The sequence below is a fragment of the Chrysochloris asiatica genome, unplaced genomic scaffold, assembly GCF_000296735.1.
Source record: "Chrysochloris asiatica unplaced genomic scaffold, ChrAsi1.0 scaffold00037, whole genome shotgun sequence".
NCBI lineage: Eukaryota > Metazoa > Chordata > Mammalia > Afrosoricida > Chrysochloridae > Chrysochloris > Chrysochloris asiatica.
In genome coordinates, this window is record NW_006408555.1 from 241,261 (window position 1) to 255,313 (window position 14,053).

Sequence of the window (14,053 nt, forward strand, 5' to 3'; positions counted from 1 at the left end):
ACATTTTTTCTTGAAAATTAATCTTGTTTGTTAAATTGAAACTGTCAACTTTCATTTTAACAAGATTAAGTTGGCATGTGTTTTAGTTTTATTTTAGGAAAGATTTCTGTGTGTCTGACAGCAGAAGCCACATGGAATCATATCTCTGGGAGTGGCCCCCAGACTTCTAGAGTCCCTGTCCGTGTGTGCCTGGTCAGGGCTGACCATGCATAGCACACCGTCTGCTGGGGTTCTTGTACAGTTTGACCCAGTCTGCCCAGGCTGTCGCCAACAGTGTCTGAAGGTTGTGTGTTGTCGGCAGGAACTAGAGGCACTTCTCAAGCGCCGCTGTGGAGCCTCTCAGCACTGCAGAGAGATCCTAGGGCCTTGGAGCTGACGTCTGTTTTCTGTCCCCAGCTGCCCTCGAGGCTCTGGATGCTGGTGAGCAGGAGGCTTCCGAGGTGCCCGGGCCTGCGCGTTGCTGGTGAGTGGCCACAGGCTGCTGGTGGTTGGAAGTGCTGGATGGTCTGCGCTATGTGGGGACACGTCCTCTGTGTTGGGACAGGTCCTGTCAGTGCTGGTCCTCCTCCCACATTTGCAGGCTCAGCATGTTTAGTGGACACATGTACTACGATGCTATTACAACAGAGGCTCCGAAGAGGTTTCTTACCCACACCCTGATGCAGATACTCACCCATAATCCTGTGCTGAAAGGTGGGTGCCAGCCCCAGGGGCATGGTGACACTTGGTGATATTCTCCTAGGCTATGTGCTGCAGACCTGGGTCCCACTCCCCAGTGGGTAGGTCCCATTGCACTCCCTGTGCGTGGGATGATGAGGCAAGACCCTCCCATCTTAGAAGTGACTGGCTCTGAGATGTAGATCAAAGATATGAGTCGAGAGACGCATTGTCTCCTGACCCTCCACCAACATAAATAAAGCGTCACTGGTGGCTTCTTAAACATAGGGTTAGGGACACAGCCCCACTGTGGATGCACATCTGAGTCACTGGACCGTTGTGTCCGCAACAGCTTCTTGTGCATCTGCGGCATCTTCTTGAATGGGCTCCGAGTGGGAGCTGTGGGACTCTGGCTTGTCTTAGGTTTCCCTTTGTAGACACAGCTGCAGTGCACCCAGGCATAGGTCACCCGGGTCGTAGTTCACATGGGGTCAGTTTTTGAGCAAAACAACAGGTGTGTGCGCAGCAACACCCTTGACAGGTTCCCAGTGTCCACCGCCTGTCTGGCCGGGTCTTTGGACAGCGCTGAGTGTTGACTATTAAAAGCGTCAGTGTAGCAGAATTAGGGTTAGGGGTAACGTGCCTGACACCCTGGACAAGGGATCGCTATATTTTTTTTACATAAGTAACTTGTACAAATGGCAGAAAACGCTTAGGTTCCAGTAGGTGACTGGGGCAAAAAGACAGACCAGTCCAGACAGAAAGTCGTCCAACTCCCTGCTTAGTAAACTGATGGCGACAAGGGAGTGTTTGATATTGGGTCCAGACGGATGCTGATGAGTATGCTGACTTGAGTGTTCTCTCGAGCAGTGTCCGATGCCGTCCAGATGCAGAGACAGTGGAGCTTTGCGAAGACCCCCTCGCTCCTCACCAGCCTGTACCGTAGGGTGTGTGTTCCTGTGTTGCCCGTGCTTCCACGAGCGTCTGTGCAGCTTCAGGTCCGCAGGCACCGTGCCCTTGTCGGCAGCTGATGTGCACGAGGGAAGCTGAAGTGTCCTGTGCCTGGAGCCTCAGAGCCTTTCTGATGGGTGTGGGGCAGCACGGGGGTAGCGGAAGATGAAGTGTTTCGGACGGTAGGGGTGGTAGGAGATGAGATGTTGAGGGGGCTGGAGGGGCAGGAAACGAGGCTGTAAGGCAGCAGCTGCTCTTGTTCCAGCTCTTTGTGGTGCTGAGTCCTGAGGAGCTCCTCAGCAGCTTGCAGGAGGTTCTGGACCTGCACGAGGTCAACTGGCGGCACGTGCTTTCCTGTGTATCCACCCTGGCCGTCTGCCTCCCGGACGCACAGAGGCTGATTGGAGGTGTGTGGTGTGCAGTGTGTGTGTAATCTGTGTACCACTGTGACCAAATACCTGCTTCTGTGACTTACTAACTGGTGCCTGAGAGCAGTCATGGGCAGCGGTGTGCGGAAGCATCGTCACTGCTGCTGTTTCAGAAGCTCTTGTGATGAGTGGAAAAGCCCGTCCAGTCGGCTGCTGAGGTCCAGCTGTATGTGCTCATCACCGAGTCCTCTCGGTCATCTTGTCCCCAACCGTACAGATGGACCAGTCCTTGTCACAGTCCTGGCTTTGTCCACGTGGCCACCAGTCTCTAACACGGCCTCGTCTTTCCATGTGGCTGCCAGTCGCCATCATAGTCCCAGTTTTGTCCACGTGGTAGCCAGTCCCCATGGGGGTCTCTAATGGACCACTCTTATGTCTAGTCTCAGAAAGTGGTGTTTGGACTCACTGACTTCACGAATCTGTGGCTTTTTCCCCCATTGAACCATCAACTTGTCTGACCCCATTTCTTTTCCCAGACTGGGTAGCCCGCCTGGTGGCTCATGCATTTGAGAGCTTCGACCTGGAGAGCTTGGTTCCCGCCTTCCTGATTGTGCGCCAGGCTGCGCTGGAGGGCCCCACTGTGTTCCCACCGTATGCAGACTGGTTTAAGGTGGGTGCTGGGCAGGAAGGACCCCTTACATAGAGACAGGACCGCTCAGCCTATGTGACAGAGAGGGGCTGTGGATGGGGTCAGCAGCCATGAGGTGGGGGGTCTTCAGCATCTGCTGTGAGGGTCACTATGCTGTCCCTCTTTGGTGGCCTGCGTGAATGTGTCGTGTCAAACCCACCCAGTTCTTGGTAGTCATCTGCAGTGTTGTCACCGTCAGCTGTTCGTGGTGACATGCATTTGGTGACGGATGTTTGGAAGATGTGTGGTTGTGTTGGTCTCCAGTTTCTGATCCTTCAGCTTTTCCCTAGCTTGGAGGGCAGCCCCCAGGGCCAGAACCAGCCCAGGGTTTTCTCAGCCGTTTATAAAGAGTGCAAGATTGCCCTGAGGCTCCAACCCATTCCTCAACGGCTCTTTGGAGAGGGCAGGAAAGGGCTGTGGGCAGAGTTCTGCTCGGAGCGTGTTTCTGTGTCAGTGTCTGCCGTCTCTCTCGTCCACCTTCCTGGAATCAGAGTTCAGTGCTACTGGGTTTGCATCTGCCTCTAAGTCCACAGATCTGTGATAAGCTTTTCTCGTCATGTGCGCTGTCCTGGGTCCTGAGGAGAGCTGCCTCTCTCCTGGGAGCTAGCTGTGCCATGCCCCTGGCAGTATCTCAGTGTGGGCCCCTTTAAGGACAACCGGGATGGGGCAGAAGCCATGGTGCTCGTGATAACGAAGGGGCTACCGGTCCATACACGTTCCCTCCAGGTGTGGACAGCTTGGGCCAGCCCTATGTAAGACCCTCTGTTACTGTCAGAGCCACCAAGGGGCACTTAATGCAGTGACCAGAATGAGGCCCATCGCTGACTGAGGTGGTCAGCCACCCCAGCAGTGGCAAGCATCCCCAGACATGTGAACAGTTTTGTTGGTTTTACATTCGTGGCAGCAGAGGTTCTGTTTGTAACAGAAAAGGTCGTAGGGTCACCACCGACCTCACCCTCACATTCCCTCCAGGCCTCCTTTGGTAGTGCCCGTGGCCCCCACAGCCGCAGCAAGAAGTCTCTGCTGTTCCTCTTCACGTTCCTGTCGGATCTCGTGCCTTTTGAGGACCCCCAGTACCTGAAGGTGAGGGGCCTTGAGTCTGACCGGCCTCAGCCCCCTGGCCCTGTGGCAGTTCCGCTTATACAGGGAAGCACTGCAGGTAGGTGTCTGTGGGACGCAGAGACGCCGCCCCCCTCGAGAAAATCACAACAGTCCGCGTGCCAGAGAGCAGGAAGCAGCAGCTCTGAACCCTAAACAGCTCATGTGACGTGACCCGGTTTTGTCCCTAAACACAGCGTCTCCGTGTGTATGGAGCAGAATTGGAAAGATGAGTCCCAGCTGCCAGGCCCATCTCTGCATCTGTCTTCGTACCCCCTCCATCTCAGCCCTCTCCTCTCCCCAGTGTATCATTTCAGTCTTTGTGACCTCAAACTCCACTCAGAACAGCCTTCAGGAGTTAGCACCTTTTTTGTCATTGATTCTGTTGTCCTTCCAAGGTCAGACACTAGGAGTTGGCCTGGATGCCTCTCCTGGTGGGTCAGCACTTCCTGGTGGGGCTCCCTTGTAAGCACTGCCTGCTTGATGTACTTGCTGGGTTTCGGTGTCACATCCTGCCCTCTGCGTCTTGGTAAGCTGGGACTGGGGAGTCCAGCCCTCACCTCCAGCGTCCTCTCCCAGGTCCATGTTCTCCACCCGCCTCTGGTCCCAGAGCGACTGCGTCCACTGCTCGCTGACTACGTCACGCTGGCCCGGACACGACTGGCTGACCTCAAGGCAAGTCAGACATCCTGGACGGGGTCTGCCGACAGCTACCCTTGTGTGTTCACACCCCTTTCTGTTTCCTCCAAAGGTTTCCATAGAAGACATGGGGCTGTATGAGGACCTGTCAGCAGCAGGAACCTCACAGGTGAACCTGTCCTCTGGATGTGAGGTGGATGCTTGGACCTGTGTTGATGTCCTGGTGACGGGCATCCTGCTGCTTATGCCCTGACTGCCCACTTGATCACTGTTGTTCCCGGTGTGCTTCCTGTTCAGATCTGTGACCTTCAGAGACTCTGGTTTGCAGGGTCGGAAGGACAGGGATGATGTCAGCTGTGTTTACGAACCACGTTGTGGAGAAATGACATTTTGTCGTTTTCGAGGACTTTTTACCTTAATGTTGAAACCACTGAAAAGCCCTCACAGTGCCGAATTTATTGCTGCTTTTTGGTTAAATGCTGTTCCGTTTCACAGCTGTTTTGAATCTCTTTCCCTCCTACCTAGAATCTTTGATTCGGGCTTTGCTATCCAGGGAGAGAAAGGAGACGAGAAGGGAGTCTAGAGCTGGGTGGGGGTACGAACTGGCCTTCAGCTTACCAGCAGAACCACGGGCACAGTGGTGCCCAAGGGGCGGGCAGGGGGCAGTGCTGGTCTCCAGGGTGAGGCAAGAGCATACAGAGGTGTTCTGCTAACCCCTCCTTCTGTCCCTTCTCCTCCCTGCCTCTGGCAGCCCCACAGCCAGGCGCTGCAGGACGTGGAGAAGGCTCTCGAGGTATTCACACACACAGGAAGGATCCCATCCACCGTGATGGAGGCCAGGTGGGCACTCACTACAGGCGCCGGAGCAGTGGTTGCATGATCTGCTGCAGTGTTTGGAGGGGGGTTCTTGGCCCATGAAACACTTGTAGGAGGGTCCTGTGTCTCTGCTGGGCTGGAGGCTAAGAACCTGTGAGACATTATCTTCCAGAACAGTCTGGGGGCCCTTCTGACACATGCCCCGCAGCTCTTTTGCCTTGACAAAGGTCAGGCCCATGTAGAGTAACAATTTTATTGATTCTGTACGGGACCTATCTGGGGCCACCATAGGGAACAAACAATAGCATTTCTATGAATTTGGTTTGATCCCCAAAACACTTGGAACCCTGCTTGCTACCTGGGTAGGGCAAGCCTTTTAAGATCCTGATGTTGATGAATCGGAAGTGATCCCTGTCCCAGGACATGAAGAGCCGTTCCCCAGTAACCTGTGGCTCTTGCTAGATGCAGAACGAGAGTGCAAACCTGGTCGTAAGCTGGGGAGGTGCCGAGCAAGTTGGGTTACAGAGCAGGCATAGACTCCTCTTTGATGACATGCCCTAGAACAGTGGCACACTACCGTCACTGTGCTGTCCAAACAGTGGATCGGGAGGTTGGCCTGCTGCCCCGTCTGTAGTGCTCCTGGGTCCCGGAGCATGCGCGTCTGACGGCGTATTCCTCTGTTACAGCATATTCAGGAGACCCTACTACCTGAGCCGCTTCCTCCCCGCCCTGCTCACACCGCGTGTGGTCAGTATGCGGCTCCTAAAGTGCATGGCCTCATGAAAAGTGTGGAGTCTCATGTCCTGTGTGGAGCCTCAGCTGTTTTCCTCTCCTCACAGCTGCCCAAGATCCCTGACCCCCGTGTGACCTTCATCGAGTCCCTGAAGAGGTACATGGGCCACAGCCCTCCTGAGGTCCTAACTGCATCCTAGCAGTTAGAATGCCGTCATTGTGTGTGTAGCCATAAATAGCGGCTCAGAGGCCACTGGGGAAGGTTCTTCTCGGGTCCCTCTCAGGGCTCTGAGTCAGAATGGAGTGGAGCCCAATCTGTGGTTGGAACGTGCGTCCTCCGGGTCCTGGTGTACAGGCCCATCTGAAGACCTTGTGTGCTGATGGAGTGATGGTCCCTCGGACCTGGCCAGCCGTGCAGGGTCCTTGCCGAGCTGGTGCTGCATCGCTCAGATGGCGTTAGCAGGACCTCCTTACAGATTCTTTTCATGGAATTGACTGGATGTTTGTCTTAAGATCATTTGTTAATAGTTAATTTAAGTTTGTTGTTACAGTTTGGAAATTACTGAAAATCGAACAAAGGAAGTAAAAACAGTTTTTCGCCTCACCACCCAGAGCTAACCCATGTCGGCATTTTATGGTGTGGCCTTGAAGTTCTTCATGAGTGACAGATACCCTATTAACAAACACCAAGTGCTGTTTAAAACGTAGCCACGTATAATGGCGTGTTTTTCCCGAAAACAGAACCATACTGTTCTCAGTGTTGGATAACTTATTTGAACTCTGTATCGTTTACTTTGATTTTTTAATGGTTTTTGAGTTGTAAGCTTAAAACAATTAATTTGGGTCACAGTTGAGCTGACGTGATTTTCATGTTTCTTTCTGATGCAGAGCGGATAAAATTCCTCTGTCAGTGTATTCGGACTACCGCCAAGCCTGCTCTGCTGCTGAAGAGAAGAAACCAGAAAGTAAGGTCGCTGGAGGGTCAGCTCAGTCCCTGCACATGTGCCTTCCCTCTTCCTGATCACGGGCCTCTCTGGTCTCCCAAGATGACACGGTCACACTGGGTTTCCCTGGATCTAGCAATCACGTTGACCATGCTGGGCCATTGCACTGGCCAGGTGTGGTTCCTCCATCATGCTGGGACAGGCCTGCACCGTGGTGACCCATGGGCTGGCTGACTCGGCACTGCCCTGAGGACATCCCGTGTGCATTATCACTGCCGGCTGTGCCATCATTTTGTCTGCCTGGCTTGTTATACCCTTCTATAGCCAACTGCGTAGCTGCTGCAGGAAGGATGTGCGGCATGGCTGTTAGACAGTCTGAGACTGGAGTGTGTATTTGGGGGTTTTCTGTTTCTAGGAACTAGAGATGCAGATGGAGCTTGGGTCTATGAAACTAAGTCAGTGGGCTGGGGGGTTCGAGCAACAGTGTGGACTATCATTGGGGATCCCGCTGCCCTCCTTTCTCCCTTAGCCCTCCTTGGTAACAAGGGCATGGGGAGAGCTGGTCATGGCAGGCCTTGTCCGTCTGCATTGCCACCATGTCTGCTTATTTGAGTCCTACTTCCCCACAGCTGCAGGGCCGGGGTCTGCTGAGACGCCTTGGCCACGCGACCCCTTTTCTTGCTGTTTCTGCTGAGATTCCTTTCTTGTAGTTAAGCAAAGGTAGTCTTGGGGGCAGGTGACAGAACAGGAGGCGTGGGGACAGAAGACATGAGAAGAGAAGTTTGCACCAGCACAAGGTGGCTCGAGGGTGCTGGACTGAGTCAGTGAGGCATGAGCTCTCGTCCTCCAGGACTGTCTGCCCTTGACCACATGCCCCTCTCCCTCCACACAGGCCGTCCTATCGCAGGGTTCAGCTTGGGCTTTCTAAACTGCTTCCTGGAGTCTGAGTCCTGGTGCGGCGATGTTGAGTAAGCACTGGACTGCTAACCTTAAAGTTGGCAGTTTAAACCCACCAGCTGCTCCTCAGAAACCCTACACAGTTTGATTCAGAACCAACTTGAGGGCACTTCACAACAACAGAGTTTTCTAATAGTTTACTCGCTAGGGCTTTAAGTAGCTGCTTCCTCTGGTTGAACCCCTGTGAGAGGCTTCAGAACCAGAACTTGGGCTTCATGAATCTTCAGTGCCTCCTCCTTGTTGGAACATAGACTCCCTTGAAGGTGTGAAGGTGCCGGCACGTCTGTTTGAGAGTGCGTGCCTTGTTGCTTTCTTCCAAAAGCTAGGAGTGTTGCAGAGGGCCAGGAAGTGGCACCGTCCCCTCTGGCTCTTCCTCTGGCTCCTGTTACCTGTTGGGGAGACAGGGTTGGTGCCTAGTGTTAGAGGTACCCTGGGAGTACCTTTCCCTCTTACTGCTCATAAATATCCTCTGCTGGAATAGCTCAGAAAAGGGCTCTCACCACCCCTGGAGGCCCCGGTGATGGCCAGCAGTACGGAGGGCCGAGAGCTGTCCACGGTGCTCTGCATGTGATGGTGTCCCTGGGTCTCCTATTCAGGCGCTGTGGAGAAAGCTGAGCCTGGATATGCCGATGGAGCCCTGGGCGCACTCAAGGCTGCGCTGCATGCACTCAGAGCCTCGATGGTGGACCCTACACAGCACGATGGTGAGGATGCTGCAGGCTGGGTACCTCCCTCCATCAGGGTGTGGGGTCTGCATAGCATTGAGTGGTCGCTTGGGTTCCTGCCTATCAGTACTGTGACTGGTATGCGTCCCCTGCTGCCTCAGTGTGGCTGATCAGTCTGTATGGTGCTGGGGGCATGACCACAGGGTAATCGTCTGCATCCCAGTGCTCTCATAGGCCGGGTGCCATCCGAGGGGCCGGCCTGTGGGGTCCACATGGAACAGGTGGCTCGGCTGCACTGTCAGCAGCCGACATGACCCCCGCCCCAAGCTGTCTGTTCGTTTGCAGTTGTGTCTGCCCACATCGCCATCATCACAGAGAGGCTGCACGCTGTCCTGGGCCACGGTGAGGATGGTGTGAAGGTGGCAAAGATCCAGCTTGATGTTCTCACTCCAGAGCTCGACCAGCCAGAGCAGGAGGTGTCTGTAGGGTTGGGGTGTGGTGGGCATGTACAGAGGCGTCCTGGTTTGCCTTTGCTTTGCGAGTGAGCTATATGTGCATGGAGGTGGGCGTTTGCCGGCAGGGTGGCCGTGTTTTTATGAAGCTGACAGCACTCAGCATCAGGCGAGGCCGGGCCTGTTCTGTGAGACACCCTAACACTGTCCTTGTCTCATTCTAGGTCGTGGACCTCTTGCTCACCTGCTTCTGCCAGAGCCTCATGGCCGCCTCCAGCTTTACCCCACCACAGAGGTAAAACACGTGGCAGATTCTCAGGGTCGGGTCTTTGCTTCTGCTCAGAGCTTTGGCTGGGGCTTGCCCTGTTTCCAGGATGATGCACCTACACATCCATTGCCCTCCCGACGGTGTCCCTAGTCCCTCTGGCTCACAGTGCTCACTCTCTCAGGCAGGGCCCCTGGGCTGAACTCTTTGTGAGGATGCTGTGTGGACACATGCTCCTACCTGCAGTGCTGACACGCCTGTGCCAACTGCTGCTCCACCAAGTACGCCCTCCTGTGTACATGCCCTCGGCCAAGGGGTGGAGGGTTGACCAGTGTGTTGAGGAGCTGGTTCGGCACTGCTCTGGAGAGGGCATCACATCTCCAGGGTGAACCCAAGTTCTCCCTGGTGGTCTCCAGTGGGAGGCAGCAGCTGTGGGGTGCCTGGTCCCCCTCTCCTGGCATGCCTTCTCTGTCCACCCCAGGGACCTCACCTGAGCGCCCCCCATGTGGTGGGGCTAGCTGCACTGGTCATTCACTTGGGTGCGTCAGGGCTGGTGCTACCACATGTGGACCTGGGCCCACCCACCTCCACTCAAGGCCTCTCTCTGGTCGCCTTCCTGGACACCCTTTTGCCCTGCAGGACCCGCAAGTCCCTGCTCTTCTGTGCAAGGTGGGTTTCCTGCCTGCAGTGACCACTGCGCTGCTCACAGGACAACTGCACTCTGAGCAGTGTTAGAGGAGCTGTCCACCCAGAACTGGCTGTGTATGCCTCTTCCAGGATTCTTACTGAGTGTGTGTGTGCAGTGTGTGGGTCTGTGTGCAGTGGTGGTCTTAATTTATGAAGACGAGATCCTGTATACCTTTTCTGAACTCAGCAGTGTTCTGTAAACACTGTCCACTTCATTGAGAACCTTTTCAACATCCTAGTGGCCACCAGTACCCCTGTGATCCTGCGGTGGTCTGGGTCTGGGTCTGGGTCTGGCTGTGGAATAGCCGGGTGTGAAAGGCTAGGCTGCCGTGGGCTCGGTCACCTCCTCACACACCATGTCTCTTGGTGTCTCAGCCTGTTTTCCTCTAGTGCTGCAGATTGGTCACGTGAGGCAATGGCTGTGCTGACGCAGGTGAACAAGCAATGTGCACTGGCTCGCATGACAGTCCTCATCCCTGTTCCTCAGCCCCATCTCTGATTTCACTTTGTTTCTAAATGTTGTCACACCTCACATGCAGCCTTTACCTGTCAGCCAACATGTCCCCACACCTGAGTGTGCCAGGACGAGGCCTAGTGGACTCACTGATGTGAGGACTAGTTGGGGTTAGGGTTGGCTTTTGAAGTTCAGATGGCACTGTCCCTCCGCCTGTTCCTAACATGGGTCAGGCCTGTACACCGGTTCCTCCTCTTCTCCAGGTTTTGTACAGCAGCCATTTCTTACGCCTTGTGCAAGTCTCCCCCAGAGTCCTGTGCCGCTGCACCCAGCTGTTGCTCTCCAGGCCTCATGAAGAAGGTAGGTCCATTCAGTGCCATTTCCTCTTCTGTAGCTGGCGGCCGCAGTGATAGAACAAATACTGGTGGTGGTGGTGGGTCGGTGCCATTTCATAGTGATACTGTACAGGGTTTCCCAGGAGCAGCTGGTGGGTTTGAACTGCCAGCCTTGCTGTTTGCAGTCCAGTGCTTATCCTACGGCACCACATTAGGTCTCTACATTGCTGTTGTTGTTAGGTGTTGTCAAGCTGGTTTATAGTGATCCTGTACAGGGTTTCTGAGGAGCAGCTGGTGGGTGTGAATTGCTGACCTACAGTGGCACACCAGTACAAACACTACATACTGATGTTTACAAAATAGACAAATCAGAGACAAGTGTTTATAAAGAGTCTCTAGACTGAAGAAGAGTTCCTCTCCTGGACTGAACATGTTACGCCAACAGGGAAGTTTAAAGGTGAAGTGTTAAGAACTCTGACTGTACAGGGGAGGATTAGGACTCCTGAACTGTACAAACTGGTATTATTCCCGTTACATGGGGGCTGATGGAGAGCCTTTTAGAAGGCAGGATCCTTGGCCTGCCCCGATTAGGTCAGAATCTGGGGTGGCTCCCAGGGTATGGACATACCTATACAGCCTGGCAGAAGCAGGTGCTCCAATGTGCTGAGGAGTTTGGAGCCAGGTGCCCACCTTGGAAGAGCTCCAGGAATGGAGTCCTGGCATGTTAGGCTCTGTGCTCATCACTGTCTGCCAGCCACACCTCACAGTTACTGTGGCCTCCTTTAAACAGCAGGGTCCAGCATCACCATGCCCCAAGGTAGGTACCTTTCTTGGGTCAAAAACAGCACTTGGAGGATGTTGGTTGCCTTGTCAGCACTGGCTCAGCTTCTGTTGGGGAGATATGGTCACGTCAGCCCATCTCACGCCCCAATGTGCTCATTAAGCATGGGGCAAAGAAGAACGCCCATAACTGGTACAGAGCGGCTGCTGGCAAGATGCTTTATCACACAGGCAGAATGCTAACACGAAGAGGCTAGAATTAGCAGAGGTCTAGCGAGGCAGGTGTGCTTCCATGGTCTCGATGTTGGAGCTCCTCTCTGATACATGTCAGACGTATACATCGCAGGCAGTGCCATCCCCTGCACAGGGGCCACGGACGATGTTTCTCCAGAGTATTTCCTAAGTCTGATGGGGAACATGGCTTTTTTCAGTTCCAGTTTGTTGTGTTGAGACTGTTCTCTGAAGCCCGTGAGCCCTGCTGTGTAGATGTTGTAGGGGACATTCCCTGGAGGCCCCTCTGCCTGCTCCCCGAAGACTGGAAGAGGGCCACTCTCTGTCTGTGGAGACACGGGACGTTCCAGGAACTGATGAAGGAGGAGGGGTTTCAGGTGAGGCTTCACTCCCCTTCTGTGCTTTATGCCTTGGTTGCACTCAGGATTGTATCAGAGAGCTCCATGTGTCCTGGGGCAAGTGTGAGGTCAGGAGAGGAAGGATCTGTTGGGACACTTGAGAAACAACACAGAAATCTTCTTTCACGTTACAGTTGGACTCTGCATGATCACAGCTTCCTATGCTGTGAGAAAGGGCAGGCACGTCTGTGCTTTGCACACTTCCTGTAAGAGTGATGTTTACAGGAATTTTCAAGGGTGACAACAAGAGTCTCTTGAGTGGGAGCTCAGCTCTGAGTCATGCTGTGGGATTGCTCTGTACCAGTGCAGAGCCTGCCAGCATCCCCATCAACATCCCCATAAACTCCCCAGTAATGTAACCACATCGTTGTCAGCGTTCCGTCCAGTGCCCCTCCCAATGTTTCCTTACCAACAATATTGCCCCAGTGTTTCTACCATACCCGCATGATACTCCTCTCTTGTTTTGCTAAATTTTAGCATATTTCCTAGTATGTTTGTTTGCTTGCTGGTTTGGTGTTGGGTTTTTTTTTTTTGTAAAAAACCCAAGATTGTTTTACTAAATTTTTTCCATTTTTTTGATTGCTAATTATGAATAGGGAGTCCTGGTGTGGTGATGTGGGTTAATGCACCAGACTGCAAAGTCATTTAACCTGCAGAGTCAACGGTTCAAACTCACCAGCCACTCCTTGGAAACTTGTGTACAGCTTTGCTGTGAGTCGGAACCGACTTGATGGCACTTAACAACAGTTATGAACTCCACAGAAGAGTAGGTGTGTCCATCGCTGCCAAGAGTCCAGAGTGGCGATGTAGTTGGCCCTCACCCTTGTATTATGTTGTTTCCTGTCAGTTAACTTACAGAGACTGGCTGCAGTTGGAACTTGGCATTCAGCCTGAAGCTGATATTCTTTCAGATGCAGAGAGGTAAGTGTTTAGAATGTCCTCAAGTCTGTCTTCTCAGGTGACCTTTGAGCACAATTTCATTCACTTATTAGTTACTTTGTTGGGGTCCTGCTGTGTGGCACACACTGTTCTGGAATGTCCTATAAGCTGGTGATGTAGCATGAATGTGACAAGATTCTGCCACATGGAGGCCCATGCCAGGGCACTCATTAGGGTCTCCACACACACACTAGGGGGCTGGGGGTGACACGAACTGGAGAGGTCAGACCATGTGGCAGAAAGTGGCAGGACCATAGAGATGAGACGTGGTGTGGGGAGGGGTTCTGCCATTGGGGCTCTATGTGTGCCTGGGCACCAGTGCTGGTGACAAAGGAACGGAGTTGTGGGAGAAGGCCAGCTGGGATGGAAGCACTGGGGGGGGGGGGGGGGCATGTAGGTCAGGATGCTGGGCCCTTGTGGTCCAGAGCTGGTCATGGAGGTGGTCAGGAGAGACCAGGGCACCATTTGCCATGCACAGAGCCCCATGAGGGCAGGCAGTTTGTTGAAGGTTTTGGGGAAATGTAAGAGCCCTTTAGCATCCCAGAGAGCCCACAGAAGGGAGGGCCTCCTTTGTGATGTTGGGCTCCTGACAAGCAGAACATCCGTAGGGATCTAAGGAAGGGGAAAAGTTGCTTATTCCTACAGGAGATGCTGCAGCTTCTCAGGGTTAGGTTCGAGACCTGGGAGAGTGTTCTTCACACGCTCATGGCTTGGTTTTCCTTCCGTAGCTGCTTGCCTCACTCCTCATCTTTAGGGTTGTTTTTGTTAAGTGCTGTCGAGTTGGTTGTAACTCAGAGCAACTCTGTATAGTGTTTCCAAGGAGCAACTGGTGAGTTTGAACTGCTGTGTGGTTCAAAATGACTTTGCAGTCCAGTGCTTTAGCCCACAGTACCACACCTTTAGGGTTTGGATTTTCCAGGACAGGAAGGGTTAGTAAGGGGGTCCCATTCCCCAAGTTCCATCAGCCTCCTCAGCAGCCATGGGCCTGGTGGTCGGC

General features: G+C 53.7%; 1 protein-coding gene across 1 annotated transcript in view; it reads left to right on the plus strand.

Annotated features, from left to right (window-relative positions):
* Positions 1–14,053, plus strand: part of FANCA (Fanconi anemia, complementation group A) — a 42,670-nt gene that overhangs the window by 19,884 nt on the left and 8,733 nt on the right. The window contains exons 11-30 of the mRNA XM_006860257.1: positions 397–463; positions 581–693; positions 1,528–1,604; positions 1,874–2,015; positions 2,513–2,646; positions 3,637–3,747; positions 4,342–4,437; positions 4,514–4,570; positions 5,153–5,241; positions 5,904–5,964; positions 6,057–6,106; positions 6,838–6,914; positions 8,447–8,554; positions 8,861–8,991; positions 9,192–9,262; positions 9,417–9,513; positions 9,714–9,901; positions 10,637–10,733; positions 11,920–12,096; positions 12,965–13,038. Coding sequence (XP_006860319.1) covers positions 397–463; positions 581–693; positions 1,528–1,604; positions 1,874–2,015; positions 2,513–2,646; positions 3,637–3,747; positions 4,342–4,437; positions 4,514–4,570; positions 5,153–5,241; positions 5,904–5,964; positions 6,057–6,106; positions 6,838–6,914; positions 8,447–8,554; positions 8,861–8,991; positions 9,192–9,262; positions 9,417–9,513; positions 9,714–9,901; positions 10,637–10,733; positions 11,920–12,096; positions 12,965–13,038 — 2,017 coding nt within the window. The remainder of the gene's footprint in view (positions 1–396; positions 464–580; positions 694–1,527; positions 1,605–1,873; positions 2,016–2,512; positions 2,647–3,636; positions 3,748–4,341; positions 4,438–4,513; positions 4,571–5,152; positions 5,242–5,903; positions 5,965–6,056; positions 6,107–6,837; positions 6,915–8,446; positions 8,555–8,860; positions 8,992–9,191; positions 9,263–9,416; positions 9,514–9,713; positions 9,902–10,636; positions 10,734–11,919; positions 12,097–12,964; positions 13,039–14,053) is intronic.